Source organism: Vanellus vanellus, assembly GCF_965231255.1.
Source record: "Vanellus vanellus genome assembly, chromosome: 25".
NCBI lineage: Eukaryota > Metazoa > Chordata > Aves > Charadriiformes > Charadriidae > Vanellus > Vanellus vanellus.
The window spans coordinates 2484947-2499466 of record NC_138930.1 but is presented as its reverse complement, the minus strand read 5'-3'; the positions used below and the strand labels follow the sequence as shown (position 1 = coordinate 2499466).

The 14520-nt window shown below is 41.5% G+C and overlaps 1 protein-coding gene across 1 annotated transcript in view; it reads right to left on the bottom strand.

The window, feature by feature from the left end:
• The window catches only part of CPAMD8 (C3 and PZP like alpha-2-macroglobulin domain containing 8), a gene marked incomplete at its 5' end in the record, with an annotated part of 54907 nt that extends 45630 nt beyond the window's left edge, over window positions 1–9277 (bottom strand). The window contains 8 exons of the mRNA XM_082495192.1: window positions 769–882; window positions 1012–1066; window positions 2056–2073; window positions 2552–2604; window positions 2744–2909; window positions 5395–5417; window positions 6718–6869; window positions 9195–9277. Of these exons, the coding sequence (XP_082351318.1) occupies window positions 769–882; window positions 1012–1066; window positions 2056–2073; window positions 2552–2604; window positions 2744–2909; window positions 5395–5417; window positions 6718–6869; window positions 9195–9277 (664 nt within the window). The remainder of the gene's footprint in view (window positions 1–768; window positions 883–1011; window positions 1067–2055; window positions 2074–2551; window positions 2605–2743; window positions 2910–5394; window positions 5418–6717; window positions 6870–9194) is intronic.
• Window positions 9278–14520: the final 5243 nt, after the last annotated feature.

The window sequence follows — 14520 nt, the reverse complement described above, 5'->3', positions numbered from 1 at the left end:
GAATCTTTTCAAGGAGATCTTATTGTCCAGATTCTAGCAAAAACATACACAGCTCTGACAAGGTCGGCTGAGGGCAGTGTAGCAACATTAGGCAGGACAGCACTCCGCAGAAAATGAATCAACAAAAGTAGCAAACCAAGACCATCTTGGCAAGATGACCTTCACTACACACCCTTAGAATTTTTACTTCTTTTCAGAGGGGATCTGTGTTTCAGGATTTGAGCCCAAGCTCTTAGATACATGGTAAAGAGGACAACTCACTACTGACTCCTCCACAATGTGAGGTATTAGCAGTTGTCAGTGTCTATAAATGCTTCTGTGATCAGACCAGATGTCATAGATGGTGTGCTGGGTGTAACAATGCCCACCTTTTGTCAAACAGAGGGACCTTGAGACCAAAAAGAGGGGTAGCAAAAAAGAATTCAGAATTCCAAGGAGGACTCTGGGAAAGGAAGGAAAGCACTGACAGACGTGAAAGCATGTTAAAGAGTTTTCCAAAGCAAAATTAAATCTTTGTTACATGAACAGATCGTGCAATATGACACTCCATTTCAGGTTCTTTATGAAGTGTGGAGGACATGAACAAAGGGCTCGGTTATGTTGCAAGTGTCTATATCCCTCAAGTACATAGCCTCTAAAGAATTTTTCCTCATAACAATTTAAATGAGATGAAACACCTGTGAAATAATGCAAGTAAAACATTTCATAATGTTTTGTTCTTCCAAACACTCCTGGGTTATAGTCAAAGCTGACTTGGATACAACTCACCATATTTCTGAACTTCAAAGGATTTGTTGTATGTGTGCCCCTGCATTTCAGCAAAGATGAGCCATTCACCAAACACTGGCTGATCAGACAAAGGAAAACTCATATTTACAATACCTGAAAAAGGAAACAAGGTACTGTGAACTCTATGTCACCCATCAGTCCTTGTCAAAGCTTATTGAACACAACTGAGCATAAGCAAAGGCAAATAACAGTACACTGAGGTAAAAATAATCCAAAACTTACCACAACAAAATGGCTTCAAATTGCTCCACTCTATCATACGAGACCCCCGAGGATCCTGCATAGTGGTTTAGGAATACGACAGTGAATCACAGTGAAAATGAATATCACTAATACATTTAACTCAGTTTGCAACAAAGAACTTCATTTTGCAATATATACACTTCACTAACAGCTCAAATGTAACTAACATCTGTTGAAAATGTTCTGAAGATACTTTACCGGGGGGTATTTGATTTCTAAAATTCAGTACGCATTTAAGGACACTGCTTCTATAGGCAATGCACACAAGTAAGCACTGCCAAGCTGCAGATCTTCCACCTATCTTAAGATACCTATTTTGGATGGAATGAACTGGCCTCTGAAGACGCTTTCTTTCTGTTCCTAGAGGGAGCTGTACAACTAGCAAGACAATTTTTAGATGACAGTGTCAGATGAAATTAATCCCGCTGTTTTTGTCAGCATTACATCTGTGACTGAATGCATACAAGAGAAGAGGGTGAATTCTGCTTGCTGACAGCTAAAGAAAACACATGGTTTTAAAAAAAAATAGAAAAAAAAAAGACTAGACACAGAAGGAACCTCTCATTCACCTCATAAGGAAGAAGACAGGAGCACCCTTTCCTTGCCATGAATTTCTATTGTCCACTATCATAATGTTTGGGTGCAGAGATGAGATTGGCCCTGCTATATCAGCCCAGGCAGATGAAGGATAGGAGTGTGTCTGCATTGAAAAGAAGGGAGAAATTGAGTGGGACTGTCACATTTATAAACCCCAGTGAAACTAGCCAATTCTTCTCAGGCAGAAAAATGGGAATGGATTTCTGAAACTGAAGTAGAAAACAAGTATATTTGTTGGTGATAACAAAAAGCAAGACACAAAGATCAGTTAAAGACACAGGGATGGAGATAACTGCATAGGTTGCAGTTGGGAATGGCCATAATGGACTTGAAAAGGTACAGACGCGAGACTTGTTCCTCTTAAGGCTACAAGAACCTCGTGCCTCTACAGGATACATGTTAGGTGATTGGCAGACAGATACTCACCACCACATAAGCTTCAATCTGAAAAAAAAAAAAAAAAAAAAAGAATAAAAGGCTTTATGAAACAAAGCTACTTTCCTGCTTCTGGTGATGAACTGCTGAGTTGACATAAGCAAGATAACGATGCATGAAGTGACTAAGTTTAAAAATCTCTTCTTTGGTAAGAGTAGCCCGAGAAACATACATTTCATTCCCACATCTAACTGGGAAACTAATACTTTGTATTTCCGTGCATTACCTAAATAGAGTGCAAGTCTCTGAAAAATTCTTTGCATTGGCATAGTTACATTGCATTTGCCAACACTAAAAAAAGTGTGTATTCTCCTTCAACAGTAACGTGACCAAATGAAAAAAATCTAAATTTTAAATAACAATAAGCAATCACAAGATATGCCTAAATAGTTTACAAAATTCAATTATATTTCTGCATCAGAATAAAATACAGGTTGCCAACTTTTCCATTGTATTTTACAGTGTGAAAGAAAACAGTTTTCTTTACCCTGTCATTGACTGGTCTCAAGTCGGAAGTCACCATAAAGAGGTTTATCAATACTAAAAAAGGAAAAGAGGAAATTAATTAGTCATCACAGCTGACATTGAACAGAGTATCTCATCCTAGAATCTACCCTGGAAAAAAAGTTTTGCTTGAAAGCACCCCTAGCATCTGGCAAGTTCTCTGAGGTCACTTTACCTTTCTGCTTGGGTTTATAGACAGGTTTATCAGTCTGTATGAACACCGATGATCCTTTGCTATCGATGGTCACTGTGGTATAGTTGTGAAAAATGTAGCCTTCCTCTGCTAGGTGCCGGTTGCCCCAGACTTTTAGATGTGCTTGCCCACGAAGTCCTGAAGGCACCTAGAAAACAGATTGTGAGGTGAGGAAGACACAGAAAAGCCTTTGAGATTTCTAGGGAATAGAATTGACACTGAAGTGAGCAAAGAGCAGCCACCTGCTGCATTTGAGTGTAACTATGTGCTAGTAATAAAAAGAAAATGAAGAACATACTAGATCTTTTACAATGTAAAAACTTCAAAGGAGGAAAAGTCATGCTAAAAACATGGCAGGAAATTCTCTTCCACCATTTCTTTATCACTCAAGCAAAGGGATATTTGATCTACGTGTGCAGCTCCCACTAATGAAGGTGTGCTACATGGGGAAACCAACCATCCTCCGGAAGACACAGCTCTATTGACAGACAGAAAAAAAATCCAACCCACAAAAGATCCAAAACCAAACCAAAACATGCATGCTTGCACATTGTCAACAAGTTGCTCAGAGAAATAAGACTTTTAAAATGACATTGGATTAAAAAAAAGAAAATAAAAATCTGATGATACAGCAATATTATGATAATAGGCCATAATTTGAACAAGAAAAAAAATTAAATAAATAAAACCGAAATCAGCAATGACACTGCAGGTTTTATTCAATAGTGAGTTACAGTCTTTCAATAAAGAAATCTATAGCATTTGGTATAACTGCTGATGTTTCCTGTTACACAGGTCTATATTATAACTTCTTGAAATGAAAGGAAACTTACATATTTATATATTAGCCCAGTAAAGGGTGGCAGAAGGAAGTATCAAATACTTTCTGGAACCTAATTCCCAGACAGTTTATCTACTGGCAGGACAGAGCAGTATCAACACCAGCCATATAGTAATTACAGAGAAGGCAAAGAAAACTCTGGGGTATGCCACCAAGGCAGAGGAGAACCAATCAGCCATCACCAAGCTAGTTAGACTTCTGTAAACCAAAGGCTTTCATTTACTTATAGGCCAATAAGAACACGGAAGATGCAGTAGGTGTAGTGAAGGCATCTATGCTGTGCTACAGTAATACAACAGAAATGTTCCCCAATACCTGGATCCACTGCAAAGAAAACAGACTGTTTTTCTTACGGCACTGCATAGAAAAGACTCATTCAGATATGACCATCTTCAGTCAAGAGCTAGCAATGCAATAGGGAGGGTTTTTTTCCCCAGGGTCATATGCTTCAGTGATTAATCTAGCATACTACCCAGAGCCTACAGCTCTGTACGGTACTAACTACTGCTATTCCAGAAGCCCATTACAATTCCAAACTTATATGATTTGTTCCACCCACGCCCTTTACATCCTATCAGATATGACAACTCCAAAGCAAGTCCTGACTAAGTTAAAAGATTCAACACTTAAGAGTTATTCTTCAGTCCAGCTCCATTTTGCCTAGGTTTGAAGTAATAATCTTCCAGAGCAAATCACCAAATGTAATACATTCCCATGTGGCAGAGTAAGACATCTCTTACAGTTTCAAATGTTTTGATGGCGCTTAATGAACAACAAGACCGAAAACTCATATTGCTTTGAATTTACACTCCATGAGGAAGAGGAATGGAGAAAAAGGTCCTATCCTAGCATGGAAACACAGCCAAATTATCTCACAGAAACCATGAAAAGGGCTTCGTTTTTCGCTGTATGGCATCACTTAGTCCTACATATAGCATAAACTAAATTACTTAATAAACAGTGAACTCTGAACTGGTAGCATTTAGCTCCCTCCTGGGCATGAGGAAGGATAACCGATGCAAGGTGCAAAGCAGGGGGGATCATTCACAAGATGTCTTTCTGCTAGAAGAACGACCACCTTTCAGTGCGCCCCAGATCCCCAGTATCCCAGTGATTTGAATAAAGCCAGATATTGCTTTTAAAAGTCTGATTTACTAAGGCAAGCATATATCATTTCTTTTTAATGGTTACTGGAATCCTCTGCCAGAAGTGCAATTAAATTTATCATCATTTCAGCCCACTACAAATCCTTTTTGGAAATAAAACGTTGGGTTTGTTCCCTCCAACTCTTTGGTATGGGTAAGCTTCATTTTATGCACTATGCTGATGGCAAAAATATTACTAATGTCAAAGGCTAAAATGTAGCTAAAACTGGGGAAAGCCTGTTTTTTAAAAAACATTGTACCACCAGAATAACCAGCAGAGATACAATGTTCAATAATCTGCCATTTCTATGGGTTTCTGTGGTCTATCCAATGCTCCGTGTCACTTACGTAGTAATATGTACTGCCACATAATCACAGCATAGAACTTCACGTTGAGCAGTGATCCACAGATTCAGCCACTGATTTTCTTCAGTAGCATAAGGGCCTGACAGACGATTGTGATGGATTAATCTTTGTTCTTTTCACTCTCCACTCTTCCTCTTGCAAAGGTTGCTTCCTCCTTAGTGTGTGCACCAGAATGTGGCCTGTATTTGTGCCTCAGCTGCTCAGACAGCAATGCCTGATGTGGCTGAAGGCAAGCCCCTCATGTTTTCACCAAAAACATCTTAAAAAAAATTGACACTCACCTTCAGTTTAATTGTTCCTTTATCTAAAATGAGAAAGAGAGAGAGAGAGAGAGTGTTATTCTTCTCAAGCTAAGGTACTACGGTTTTAGCCATTTGCAGTGGCGTGAAAGGAGACCCCATGTCACACAGCTACTAACTGCAATACCCCTTCATTATGATTTCACCTGAAGTAATTTTCCTTCATGGTGTAAAAAAAGCTGCAGGCTGAGCAAGTTGGACCTAGTAGAGTTCTCTAAAATGAACTTGGCCTTTATTTACAATTTTTTTCCCCAAGGTAAACTGCAAAGTGTTCTATGGTTAGAGAGTACCACCAAGGCTGAGGTCTCAGCACAGGGCATCCTATGCTTACAGAAGTATTTTGCTGTAAAAAGGACCTGGCCTCTTTTGGGACTTGAATAATTCTCAAAACAAACACTCATAGAATCTATTTTGATTGCTGGATACAGCCATACCTAAGATTTCTCTTTAGTATATGTTGTCCACATGCGTAAGCATCACTCCCTTTGAATTACTTAGCAATTGTCAGCCAATTTCAAAGACGACAAGGGGAGGATAAAACCAGAGACAATCTGTTCCAAGAAAGGATATAGCTTTTATATAACTCCCAGTTTTTACACGCAGAAGTGTTAAAACATGGTAGTTAAAGAGCTTGATTGCCTGAGCCCTGTCTACATTACAGCTTACACCACTACTAGCAGTGGTAGAACAGCGCTACTGGACTTGAAATGTGCTACGTGACTGCAAATGAAGTCAGTAACGTAAATACATTCAGCATTAAGTTGGACATAATCAAAACACTTTTTGCCTTTACACACAGGAGAGAGAGGTAGCTGTCATGGATTGTAAAGCCTTACCCAACTGCACAAATATTACCACCTCTCCCAGTAATTCACAGTCCTTAAGATGGGGAGATTGCATTTCCAGTGCTTACTTTTAAATAAGGGTACAAAATGATGTTATTGTTGTAGATGTTACCTTTTTTTCTTTAAATTCAACTTATCTTATTCCTTATACAGCTCCCCAGTGTCAAACATTCAGGTTTCGAGAGGAAAGATTCACTATAAAAGCCTTAAATATCAATTATCCAGGGTCTCTGTATGTCTTGGTCTTCCAAAATTATCAGCCTTGGATGTTTGAGATTACATACATCAAAACCACATTAGCACAATCAACTGAGGACATTTAGTGGTAGTCAATTAATTAAATGTCAACTTGGTTCCAGTTCCATTATCACCTAAAGCAAATCTCTAGGAGATATTGATGCGCTCCCACAGCACTTCAACTTATAAACCAATTCTCAAGTTCAGAATAACAGGAACTCACCCAGAACTGTCCCATGACCTCGTGACACAGTTTCTCCTTTGACTACTAACTGAATCTGGACTGTTGTCTCCTTGACAGAGTTAAAGATGGTTACACTTATAGCTTCTTCAACACCAGATCGGAAAACAGAAGGCGCCACAATTAAATAGCCCCTGAGGATCAAAATTGGAAGTGGACGGTCAAGAAGAACAGCAACAAGAGCGTGATCTTTATTTGCAAGCCACTACATGTATAACAAAACGAAAAGAACAGACTACTCTGTAATATAGGTTCCCAGAATTTGCCCCTGTAGGGTTCACATTCATGACCACCAGCAGTGTAGGCCTATAAGCATAAAATAAACATAGAATGCATAGAATGGAGCCTAAGTGGCTTACAAATCCTTAGTATTTAAATAAAGCCACTAACAGTGATGTTTATTATATATAAAATTATTTATACATTATATAAATACAAACTAAATATACAACGAGCTAATCACAAAAGGGCTGAAGTTCATGAAAGAATAAGGAGGCACCTGAAGCTCTAGTGGAGTTTTGTAGACAATGCTTTGTTTTGAAACAATTTAGACACTTCTAACATTTTTGCTTCACTTATTTTTCATGGCTCCATTTTCATAGTTCAACTTGATACACAAAAAAAGAAGTGACTCTAAGCGCTGATATCTAGCACTTTCTAAATGTCAGACTCGCATACACATAACATGTCTAAACTTCCAATTTACATAGAAGCAGGTCAGAACGGCAGTTACAAGATTGGGCTCAAATTCTGCACTGTGCCACCACTTTTTGTTCAAACTATTAAATCCTGCAAGTTTAAAAACACTGGCAAAAAAAGGACTTATTTTAGCAGGCACACACACAGTTTTGAAGCCACCCTAGACAACCTCCTATATATGCTGCAATCCTTGTGTTTCTGTATGGAAACTGTACCATTCCCCTCTACTGAATGGCACCATGCCATGAACTTGTCAACTAAAAGCATTACAGACTCTGAGCTCTTTGATGCGTTGGGCTGCAAGCAACACATTTATATTGTCTTCATGACACACCTTTCTGGGTTTTTTTCCTACCCAAAAGGATTTTTTTAAACGAGGCAATTCCTCATGTGACTCTTTAAACCCAATTTCTCAACCCATGCCTTTCTACAGTTCCATGAGCCATGTTGCTTTAGTTCATGATTAATTATCACTTTGGGATGAGGATAATGGTGTTTTACAGCTCCCAAGTCATCTTTCATCAAATTCCAGCCCCATGTTTCTCTCTCAGCAGGCTTCATTGCCATGGAGATCCCATTACCCCCAAAGGAAGTTCAGATCTCTGTGGCATTTGAGTTAAATTGCATGGGGTACTTGCAGATTCAAAACCTTATGGTCGCCAGGTTTGAAAATTCATCAGAACAATAATAAATAACAATAAAAAGTTACTACTTAGCCTGCAAATTCTTGGTAAGAAAGACATAGCTGATCTTGTTGCAGAGGGAGAGAGTACCATCTGCATCCAGAATGAAATGATTAGATTCAAACTGTCACATAAGCACAGCACTACAGTACCATATGTGAAGCACATGTATTCACATTGTTCTGAATTGCTGCAACTCCTTCTGAGGTATCAGTCCATTGATACAGCTCTAAGTCACTTAATAAGCAGCATTTTAAGCAGCATTTTAATATTAAATATTTAACTTGGCAATTAAACAGTTAACTTGACAGTGACCGGACAGATCCTTTAAGCACATTTGAGTAACAGCTCTGTCAGGTTACACCAAAACTTGGCAGGACGTGAAATATTTTCTAGTAAGCAAGTGAAAATAAGTTCTCCATGGCACTCAGTTAATGCAGCTATTCACGATGTTGACGGGCTATAACAAGCTAGGGATAAAGAACAAAGCAAACCTTAATCAAAGTTAACCTAAACACACTGGAACGAGCTGTGGATTCAATTTCCAAAAGCCAGAGAACTTTCCTCGCAGTGAAATGTTTCTCCCCAGATGATTTTCCCCACAAGAATGTTTCACACGCTCTTCGGGAGCAACAAACACTACCTTCACCCATCCCAAGGCACAACAGCAGCCTCTTCGAAACACCCCGGATTCCTTAAATAATTGTTTGAAGATAAAAGCTTTGCAGCCGCTCGCTGGAGGAGCTCAAGGCAGGTATTCCTAAGGAGGCTTTCTTCTTCTCCCCCCCCCCGCCTCCCCTTTCCCTGCTCTGTGCACTTTCGTACCGGCGAGTACAAACGTGCCGCTCGGTTCGGGAACCGCCGCAGCTCGCCTCCCCGACCCCAGCCCCTCCAAGGCACTTCTCGCAGGCTTTGTTAAGCGGCTGGTGCCGCCACCCCCGGAGCCCATCGCAGAGCAGAAGGGGTCCTGTACGTGTGCGTCGTAGTCCCCCCCCGCCATCCCTTACGGGGAGGCTGCCGGAGGGGGTTCCCTGCCCGCCGCCGGCTGCGCGACCTCCTCCTCCTCCCGGTACTTACTGCCTCTCCCGGGGCTGGGCTGCGCTCAGGCTGCAGAGGGTCAGCAGGACCCCCCAGGCGCAGCCAGGCTCCTTGCGGGGCATGGTGCTGCGGAGCCCCAGGCCACAGCGCTCTCGGCGGGCAGCAGGAGCCTTTTGTTCCCGGCGAGCGCAGCAGCCCCGGCTCCTCCGCCGCCCCGCTCCCGGGCTCGGCTCCCCGGTGCCTCTGGCCGCCGCCCCCGCCGCGTCCCCGCCCCCCGGGCCGCCCCCTCCTGGCCCCGGTGCCCGCTCGGCTCCGGCCCCGGCTCTTTGTCTGCGGCTCCCCGCCTGCTCCTGACAGCGTGCACCGGGGGAGGGGGCCGGGCCCCGCACCCCTCCCCGCAGCCGGCCCCCGCCCGCTCCCAGGTGCGCCAGGCCCCGGTGCCGGCGGGCTCCCGGCTCCGCACCGGCACCGTCCTCCCTGCAGCCCTGACAGCCTCGCCCGGCCGGCCTTCCGCCCCGAGGGCTGCCCGGGCACCGAGTCCTCTTCTGCCGAGCCCGGCCAGCCCCGGGAGCCCACCTGCCGGAGCTCCCCGCCTCCCTCCGAGGGTGCCGGTGTGCCTCCCGCGGATGCAGGAGCTGCAGAAGCCTGGGCTCTGAAAGGTGCCACCGACCGGACCGGGGCACAGCACCCCCTGGGCCCATGGACTGAGCCCTCTTACTCCGAGACACCAAAAGGACTGCTTTCCAACTCAAAATCCCGTGGCAGCATTGATGCACCTCCACGACCTCCTCCATCCCTGGGCCCTGACCCGTCATCTCCATCCCTCTGTCCAGACCCGGGGCTGCGGGGGCTCCAGGCAGGAGGGGGAGCTCTCACCGCACCGGGCTGCGGAAGAGGGTGCAGCGTGGAGAACTCGAATCAGGGAAACACGTACCCAAAGCAACAGCAGAGATTCAAGGGGACAGAATAAACGTCTGGCAGAGATGGATCCAACGCCACACATAGGTACCAAGGAGGGATTTCTGCAGCCTTTGCTGGAGCCAACGCAGGATCCCAGATGCGCTTTGGAGCTGAACTCCCCCTCCAGGAATAAATGAAAAACCTCAACATAGGTAGTTTGAATCATAATTTCCCCCCAACGCTACACACCTGGCTTTAGGTAAACTAGTAGGAAAACAGAAAAAAAATTATAAACCGCTATTTTTTTCCCCTAGGTTAGCTCCCTTATTTGAACCTCAGTTCTATTTCTTCTAAAAATCACTGATGTGGACCCTAGCAATCTATTTAGCAAAAATACAGCTTTGTATCCAAAAGTCAACTCAATAAGTTTACCAAAGGCCCTTTCTTCTAGCTTCTGACAAGGAAAACAACAAATTGAGTTGCTAAAGCTGTTAAACTTTTAAGATCATTTTTCTCCCTCTCAAAATTATTTCAATCAGCATGCATTTCAACAGTACTATTACTAGCTAACACTTCTGCAATCAGTCCACTCCCTAAAAACACAAAGTCGTCAAAAGGAGTGAGGTTTCCCTGACTACTTCAGCAACAGGACTTCGGTGGCCGATCAGTCCATAGCCAGGAGAGCAACGAAACAGCGCCTAAATTTTTATCTTGTTTGGAACTTACGCTAATTTTGAGGCATAGCAAGTCTAGAAGAAGAGGGAATAGATTTTGCCAAATTAGAAAAAAAAGCTAGGCTAGGGCTTTAAAAAGTATATCTTACCTGAAAATTCTTCAGACCAGACAACTTAAACAGTCTCAAATCAAAACGACTATGTATTTTGCAAGGCTCATTACAGTTCTTAGGGTTGGACATGACATTTAAAATCATAGCTGAGCAAGTCTGGAAGGTTTTAAAGAAACTCTTATTTAAACCACTTTTATTATGTCAACAATCCCAGACTAATGCTTGTCTACAGATCCTGGTTTAAGAGTTGCCCTAATTGTCAAGATCAGGGTGGAGAACTGAAGGAATTTTTATTGAATAGAATAAGAACATCAGGCTTATGCCCTCTTTACTGAACAAGAAGTTTCAAAAGATCGTTCACCACCTTGGGAAAGGTTATTTTTATTTATTTTTAATGAGATTTTTCTAGCTATAGCTCATCTGTGGGAGGAGTTGCAGAAAGTCTTGGAGCAGCTTTCAGCTTTTAATATTCTGTAAGCTAAATCCCTTTTGCTTGCTGCCGTGCTATTTAAGCATAACTGCTCCTCTCTTGCTCACTTCATTGCTCATGTATCTTCACATGACAAAACAACGCTATGAGAGCTACCAAGGGACTCTTTTGTTTGCCCAAAATTGAAGACACATGCAAAAAGCATGAAGTAAAAAAAAAGGCCCTCCTAACACATCTTTTTCTCTCCATCTTTAAAGTATATAGGGTTTTTCCTCTGATCTCCCGTTCCTCAGAAACATTTAATTGTACTCAAATGGTACTGTTGTTCTTGTACTGGGGGCTGTGCTGGCTATGGACTACCTTGTGCTACCTACGATGGCCAAGGACAAGGGAGGCCATATCTGTAAGAACAGGTAATGTATTTTGTTTGATTATGTTAATTGGTTTAAGACATGAACACTCTCCACAAACCTTGCACTAGTATTCTTTGGGGTGATGTCAGTTCAACTGACATTACACTGGTTTCTACATGGAATTAAACATAATGCCTACCATTCAGATTTTTTGAGCTGTATTTTTCTACAAACATTTCGCTAGAACAGTAGTTTTACCTTCTTCCATACTAAATTACACTACCACTGAGATCACCATTAACTTGCACCAATTCTGTCAAACATAGGTCGGACTTCAGTTTATGACACTCTTAATAAAATAACTCTGTTTTATAGCACAGCTTGGCCTTTGAAACTTAACTAGAAATGGAAATGGTTGGATTGTCTATATTTAAAAGAGTGTATTCTTCCCTACTGCTACTTTCTCTTTCAGTTTATTCAGACTCATTCAACCTCTAGAACTATAGAGATCATTTCCCAAGCAAACAAGCCAGGCTTTATGAGAAACAACTTATTAGAAAGTACATTATAGTGGGAATGCTGCAAAGATAAAACAAAACCTGGTAATTCCAAATTCCTTTCCAGCTTCATCACTTTCTCAGATACATCCACAGAACTATTTTCCTGCCTGCAAAGGAGCCATACTAATGTCAGCCTCCTTCCTAAGGGTAATGCTTAAGAGCACGTTGGAATCCTTTGATTATAAAGGCAATAAGGAAGCAAAATGAAAATGAAGCACCTCGGCTGTTCTCATGGCACAGCAGCCTATAACCGAGGTAACAATACCTCACCAATCAAAACAATGATTTTGATAACAGTCCTGCAGAAATCACGTATGTTTTGGGTGAAACAGCATCAGGCTTTCAAAAAAATAATTATGTCTACGCTTAATCACCCATACCTCTTTATAGAGCAGACCCACAAATGGTTCCTTACAGAGTCACGCCTGAGATCTTTGGGGTACCTACCAAAAAAACAAAGTGCCACCAAACATCCATATACATTTTATCTTTGAAAAAGCTCTGGGTATGGACTTCAAAGAAGCAACACGATTCAGCCATGAATTGATGAATGCGGCAGAGTACGCGTCTAAAAGGGAGCTCCATCCTCTTCAGCATAATGCTATAATATTTTTGAACACAAAACCATGTGTTCTACATTTCAGAAATCACAGCTAGAAATTATCATTATGCAGAGTATAGCCCTTTCAAATTATTAACTTTTTTTAAAGGAGAAATTTCTTTCAAATTGAAGATTTTCTATTTGATACTTACTGACGACAAGAACTATCAGGCAACTACATTCTCTAAAGACTGCAAACCATCTTCTAATTATGAAAGTATGTGCAATCCTGTAAATAAGGCTAGAATCAGCTTGGCCTGAAAAAAAATGAGGCTTTAGATATCATTTCAAACTATTTAGTTACTGAAATGGAATTTTCTGTGCCTGCCAAAATGAATCCTATTCAGTGTGATGCAACAGGTGTTGGAATTCCAGCAGCCGCCTGCAACCCACATCTGGTAACAGTTAGGAGTTTAAAGGAAGTTCTGTAAGAACTGCTTATGTATAAAAACTATTCATCAGTCAAATCTATGGGCCATATTCACCCGCCGCTTGCAGAGTACATAGTTTAGATTTTTATTTCGTTTACAGAAAACGTAATTCTGCTCCTCGTGAAATTTTAGGAATCTCAGGCAGTTGTCCAGGTTGAAAACGTGCAGGGGGTTGGTTTGGCTATACTAGTGTGTCAGAAAGGTGAGGGAGGGACTGCAGGTTATAGAAGAAGGTGTGAATACTTCTGTATTGGTTCTGACCATCTAATTTATATCCTGACCACTCATACACTCTCATAACTACCCTGCAGAAGAAAGAATCCCCTCCCCTCCATGTCCCATCTACCTAGTAAATAAATTCTGTGCAATGTTAAAATTATCAGACAGATAATTGTCAAACAAAAAATAGTTAACGCTAAGCTCTGAATAATACTAATTCTTGAGTACTGCTACTCTCAGCTGTGCCTCCTTTTGCTTTTTTCCACTCAATTACAAAACTCAAATCAATAAGACTACTCAAGAATCAAGTGGTAGGACCACACCCTTAATAATTAGCACTTGTTAACTGCCTCAGCATGAGTTTTATCACTACACTGTCACAGAGACGACCAGACCTAAAGGAAGTAATACTTATTTAAAGGTTTTGAGAATACATGCATAAATTGTGATCATAAGAAAAGAAGCTGCAGTAAGAACAAGGCTATTAATGATTAGTTTTGCGTTAAGCCCTGTACGCACTGGACTTCAGTAGAAGGTGGGTGAAAAATAAAAGGCAATGGACATGTCCATCAGCTTTAGGGAAGCCAGAATCATTCGTCCCCCCTTCCCAATGGAAAAACATTTGTGTCAGTCACTACATAACCGCCAGACAAGAATAAGGTCTTAGTTATTTTACAGCATTATAATCATGCTAAAGAAACCCACACCCATTTCTTTAACTCCAAGTTTTGTTCTCCCTCCATGTTTCTGTGACAGCCTCCTTTCTGTTAGCCAAACACACATATCTAATGTAGAAAATGATAACTGCAAAACAAATGTCCTATTGGCTTTGCCATACTACTGCAAGCTTACCAGCAATGAGGAGAATGTCTTTGTACAGAAATTACAACATCAGTCCAGATACAGAGGGGTAGAAATAAGACTGGTCCTGCCTCCTGGGAACACAAGCATCTCTAGAACAAAATTACAAGGAAAGGTTAATTAAAGAGCACATCCAAAATAAGAACGTAATCTGACTAGCATATAACAACAGAATAATGATACCCAGAGTACAATTATTAAGTAGTTCTGTCAAAAATGCTTA